The sequence below is a fragment of the Opisthorchis viverrini genome, assembly GCF_000715545.1.
Source record: "Opisthorchis viverrini unplaced genomic scaffold opera_v5_74, whole genome shotgun sequence".
Lineage (NCBI taxonomy): Eukaryota > Metazoa > Platyhelminthes > Trematoda > Opisthorchiida > Opisthorchiidae > Opisthorchis > Opisthorchis viverrini.
The window spans coordinates 555,612-561,527 of record NW_008751731.1 but is presented as its reverse complement, the minus strand read 5'-3'; the positions used below and the strand labels follow the sequence as shown (position 1 = coordinate 561,527).

The 5,916-nt window shown below is 42.3% G+C and overlaps 1 protein-coding gene across 1 annotated transcript; it reads left to right on the top strand.

Annotated features, from left to right (window-relative positions):
• Positions 1-759: 759 nt before the first annotated feature.
• T265_04505 (hypothetical protein) lies at positions 760-3,569 on the top strand (the record flags this gene model as incomplete). The annotated part of the gene is made up of 2 exons (XM_009169260.1): positions 760-834; positions 3,408-3,569. 2 exons carry the CDS (start codon positions 760-762, stop codon positions 3,567-3,569), a joined length of 237 nt encoding a protein of 78 aa, XP_009167524.1.
• Positions 3,570-5,916: the final 2,347 nt, after the last annotated feature.

Genomic DNA, 5,916 nt, shown 5'->3' with positions numbered 1-5,916 from the left:
GCAGCTGAGGATTTCCTACTTTCTCCCTTATAATGCTAATACTGCTGAGCTTGATTTTTACCACAGTATTTCGCAAGTCTATTTAGAATAGTAAAAAGGTTTGCTTACGACGAAACCACTGGAAATGATGTCGTAAGTACGTAAAAGTGCCCAACTCTGATGAGTAAATTGTCGGCCCAGATAAGGGTTCATGAACTGCCATTTCGGCGACCTAGATTCGGACTTCACAAGAGTAACTTCAAGAATTTTTCGGTCGCCTTCCAGAGAGTCTCTAACTATGCATCACGAATTGGGCAGCGAGATGACCCAAGTGGTTAGAGCGCGTATTTACTGACCGGAAGGTCCGTGGTTCGAACCCGACCTCGGCCTCTCAACCTCCCCTGTCTAGGCATGGGCAACCTGGCAGTATCCCAGCCCTCGGGTAACCTTCGGGTAGCGTGGAAGTTAGGTACCAAAAGGGTGCTACAGCTGAACAAAGCGAAGCGAAGGAAATCATGAATGGAGATGTCACAGGAACCGGCTTGAATTCCTCAGTCTTTTGGGCTACGTAGGATATATTTCCAGTATTACAGGATATTTCCTTTTTAAAAGACCACAATACCTTTACAGTTATGTAACACTGTCCGCAAGCCCGGCATCTGTTTCATCCTCAGATAGGGGCCGATCTGATGAGATCCCATAAAAGCGAAGGCTTTTGGGCGTCGTGGGAGTTTTCAGCAACTTTGAGTAGTGATTTCCATCAATAAAATACACCCAAATATGTCAAATAACGCACGAAAAGAAACAAAAATTGGAGCTTGTGCTGAACATTTGACCAAAGAATATATAAAACAAGTACATATGAGTCCGTGGCCAACACAAATTCAGTTGCCGATTGCATGCATTTTTGTCTATATGGCTGTTTGCTTGCTTTAGTGCTGCTTGGTAACCATAGTGTAACTTACGTATGGAGTTGTAACCTCCTGAAGCGATCCTAATTTGAAAAAGATGGTCCATGCACCTTTAATAGCGACCAACTACTGGATCAAAACTTATGTTGAGCCACTCTTCCCGAATCAATGGAAAGTATCTAAGATGTAGGCAAGTCTCTCATGCCTCCTTAGCTAGTGATCTATCAACTTCCGGTAACAGCTTTGATATTCGGTTCTCGAGAGACCGTTTTCAGAGGATAATGTCTGGATGAAAACGATATTGGATTAAAAGCGGGTCCTTTCGTTGCTTGATAATCACTCTGAAAATCAACCAATGTGTAGTCTCACTGTTTTAATATTGATGGAACAACAGGTCTAATGACTAACTCACTGGTTCTCATCTCTGGGTTGCACCTTTCTACCGGAAAAGGAAGATTGTATGTGGTTTCAGTTCTACTGTTCGTCAAAGGCTTCGGTTTCGCTTATCTCGTGTACAAACGATTTGACTGAACAACTGAACCCGTAATGTCATTATGTTAACTGCTTCCACAATTATCCTCTGGATTTTCCCACTAAAGTCTTAACAGTCGTAATTCTCTGTCGTTCTCCAAGAGCGGCTAACAAATCAATAAGTAGGAAATCACAAAATGCCAGATGCTGTGCAACGACCTCATAATAATAACAGACTTTTAGAAAGGTCGCAGACAGGCAACGTGAAGGTTGTTGTGAAGGTTGTTTTTCGCTCCACGAAAGCAGACAAAGTCGGACATTTTCTGTAAATCACAGTACGTGAAAGGAACAGATATTAATCATCCTTCTAACCTGACAGTAACTATCTTTGATCTGGTGTCCAAGTATTGATTTTTTGATCAAACATTTATGAACACCATCCCACGTTACTTTGCGTTATCTGTTAATACGAACTGACATGTTGTTCAAATGTTCGAATGTGTACTGTTCTGTAATTCTTCAACAGACACATCAACAAAACAGGTTGAACTTGGCCGTTTATCCCATCTAACCAAATGTTTGCATACTGTCAAAAATCAAGAGTAGGGCAGCATAACAGACAGATAATTTGACAAACAAACTTGCATAGGCCAGTGATATCCCTGCAGCGAGCAAAAATGGTCGGATGATGATGAGATGTGCTTAGAATTTAAATTCAGTCTATCATGTCACGGTGTTTTATCTTGCTCCCCATAAGTTATTCTTAGGTAGTACTAGACCTACTAGTAAACAATACGTCGATTTATTCATACATGCCGTCAGTTTCTGAACACTACTGCAGCTTTTTTCCAATAGGACCAAGTGACCGAGGTCCCACAAAAATTATGCGTAACTGGTACTTCGTCAAATGCACCTTCGCTGAATAAGGTAATATCTCTCTCCCACCGAACAGGGAATGGACAGATGTTAGTCAGCTGACGTCATGGGAATTGTGGCATTGCCTGCGACCCCCGCGTGGGTTAGTTTTCAGCCATCACGATATCACGACATCACGTAATAACGAAACCAGTGAAACTGTGTAGGATAGTTGACTCATCTCCGGAGTGAGGTGAGACTCACGCAGTATGTTTGGTTTTTGGTTTGTTCCGCGAACTTGGTAGTTGGACTGCAAACGTTTCATCACCAATCAAGGTGACATTCTCAGTGTGGGATTAAGTGAGTTCTATCCATACCTTGCTCTCAAAGTGCGTCTACTGACGGCGTTTATAGTGACATTGCTGAAAATGATCATGCTAGTGAGGATATTGACGATGAGCGACGAATAAAGGTTGAATGATGTCGAAGTGAACGTAAGTCATTTAAAAAGTTCCAAGTTGGTTCCAGAAACAGATAATATGCTAAACAACCATGAATTATTGTTACTTGATCAACCCAATCTTTTTCAATGTATCAGGTAAATGTCAGTACAGGTCACCAGTCAGGTGCTATACTGCGCGCAAACTCTGGTTAGTTTGATTAGTTTTATGCTTCGTCAAACGCTGTCACGAAAATAAACAGTCTTAAAGTTATGATGAATCACAGAGAACTAGCTGTATAAACGACTATCGTGCTCCGATCGAAACAGCTCACACATGGCCACCTGCCATCCTCACCACTACAATATGCCAGCTTTTTTTGCTAGGAAGTAAAAAGTGCGTTTTGTTCTCGCGGCAAAATGCAAACAACACCTTTTTCATACAGTTGCGGATATAACTAATCTTGTGTTTTCCCTTAGTGCCACTAAAATCATCAGTACTTGAAGAAAAACTGATTTTCTGGTCACTAATAAAAGACCAAATCTTTGAAAAATTGTCTTAATTAGTGTCACTTCATGAGATCCTTTCATTGGTTCTCATGCAAAAGTATTGCACCAGTCTTTCCCACCGGTGTATTCCTGCTGATGATGGTGGTGATGATGACAAGGATAATGATACCAGTGATAACGATGATGGCATTCCTTTATTGAAAGAAATTCTGTGAGATCATTCCAGATAACTTCCGGTGTAGTGTTCAGAGGGGCGAGATGGCTCAAGTGGTGAGAGCGCGAATTTACCGACGGAAGGCCCGTGGTTCGAATTCGACCTCCGCGTCTCGACTTCCCCTGTCAAGGCTTGGGCAACCTGGCGGTATCCCGACCCTCGTGCTTCCTTCGGGTGGCATGGCAGCTAGGCGCTCATGTTCTCATGTCGCTCATGTTTACTAATTCACTCGTAGAACACGACAAAATACATCCTATGTTAAAATATCTCAACCTTTTGAGGGCTCCTTTCGCCAGCCGGTTGCTGATCAGATGGATTTCTCTGGGAATGGAAATCACAATAGTAGGAAAATAAACAATAACATCAACAGAGAGCGAAATGTGTTGTCCATAACAACCGCATAAAATAATAAACATTTTTATTATACTCAAGACATGGAGGGAAACGGGCAGGATGACTTCTTGACTTTCTTCAACCTGGAGAACGATCGCGAGACCTCAGCCGATTTATCGAACAAAAATTGTTATCTGCCAACAATGGTATGAGCAATAGTTACTCAGGGAATCTCGGAGGAAATAAAGTGAGATGAAATTCTTAGATTTGGCTATTTTGGAGAAAACAGTCAATTTTGAAAACGGTAAAAGTAACATGAAGGAAACATTAGAAATATAACGTACGGTGGATCGGGTGAGACACAGAAGCTAATTCGAGGATCTGTGTGTACGTTAGGGATGAGAGCAGAGGGCAGACGGTGGTCAAATGTGGTAAAACTCTCCTTGATAAAGCAAAAGATGCATGATGCTTTTCCTGCTGATGATGGTGGTGATGATGACAAGGATAATGATACCAGTGATAACGATGATGGCATTCCTTTATTGAAAGAAATTCTGTGAGATCATTCCAGATAACTTCCGGTGTAGTGTTCAGAGGGGCGAGATGGCTCAAGTGGTGAGAGCGCGAATTTACCGACGGAAGGCCCGTGGTTCGAATTCGACCTCCGCGTCTCGACTTCCCCTGTCAAGGCTTGGGCAACCTGGCGGTATCCCGACCCTCGTGCTTCCTTCGGGTGGCATGGCAGCTAGGCGCTCATGTTCTCATGTCGCTCATGTTTACTAATTCACTCGTAGAACACGACAAAATACATCCTATGTTAAAATATCTCAACCTTTTGAGGGCTCCTTTCGCCACCCGGTTGCTGATCAGATGGATTTCTCTGGGAATGGAAATCACAATAGTAGGAAAATAAACAATAACATCAACAGAGAGCGAAATGTGTTGTCCATAACAACCGCATAAAATAATAAACATTTTTATTATACTCAAGACATGGAGGGAAACGGGCAGGATGACTTCTTGACTTTCTTCAACCTGGAGAACGATCGCGAGACCTCAGCCGATTTATCGAACAAAAATTGTTATCTGCCAACAATGGTATGAGCAATAGTTACTCAGGGAATCTCGGAGGAAATAAAGTGAGATGAAATTCTTAGATTTGGCTATTTTGGAGAAAACAGTCAATTTTGAAAACGGTAAAAGTAACATGAAGGAAACATTAGAAATATAACGTACGGTGGATCGGGTGAGACACAGAAGCTAATTCGAGGATCTGTGTGTACGTTAGGGATGAAAGCAGAGGGCAGACGGTGGTCAAATGTGGTAAAACTCTCCTTGATAAAGCAAAAGATGCATGATGCTTTTCACAGAACGAATCACATATCGAATGGTAAGAATAGCAATCCGCTCCTTTCGGCTGAACGACACCTCAAAATGCAGTTACATTGGCCAACCCTGCTGAGGTTGCGTAGCACTACTCATTGTGATTCGAAGGCTCTGTTAACTAGGCGAGTGATGATATAATACAGATGATAGCTCAGAGGACGAAGAATACTGTCAGAAGTAAACCACAGGCCACAGTCCGCTGTCTTGGTGACCAGCAGCAGCCGGAGCAGGCAAAGCACAATATTGACCGCAATGTGGTCAGGAAGTTCATCCCCGTTTAAGTTAACAACCTCTGACCAACTTGACTGATTACAGTTTGGAGATAATTTGTTGTGCCAATGCATAGATTAAATGTGTAGCGGAAATATGCGAACATACTGAGTGGCGAATTGTTGTACATAAGTTTCTACATTGTTGTTACATTTGCTATCTATGGTCTGATCGCGAGCGGGAAATCGGGAATTGATAGGCCAGTCGTATAAACAGTGTCAGTTCTTTGGAAATCTTGTCTCATCTCCGATTTGACTCCAAAGGTAGATGAGTCGAGTACCTGACATTCAGGTTCATTTCTTCGAGCTATGAAGACAACCTATCCTGATTTAAGAGCGGACTTACTCACAGGTAGAAAAATTACCAATAATAGTAGTCAAAATCTAGGCACACCGCTCTACCTCAGTTTTATTATCTTCGTTCCAATCGGTTAGCAAGAGAGCTCTCGTTTCACACTGCCACTTTCTTCGCACATTATGAGGACTAGGAGGAGATGCTTTTTCTATTCTTTTTCTCAGATACTCTCTTTTGTACCTATCGCACCAATC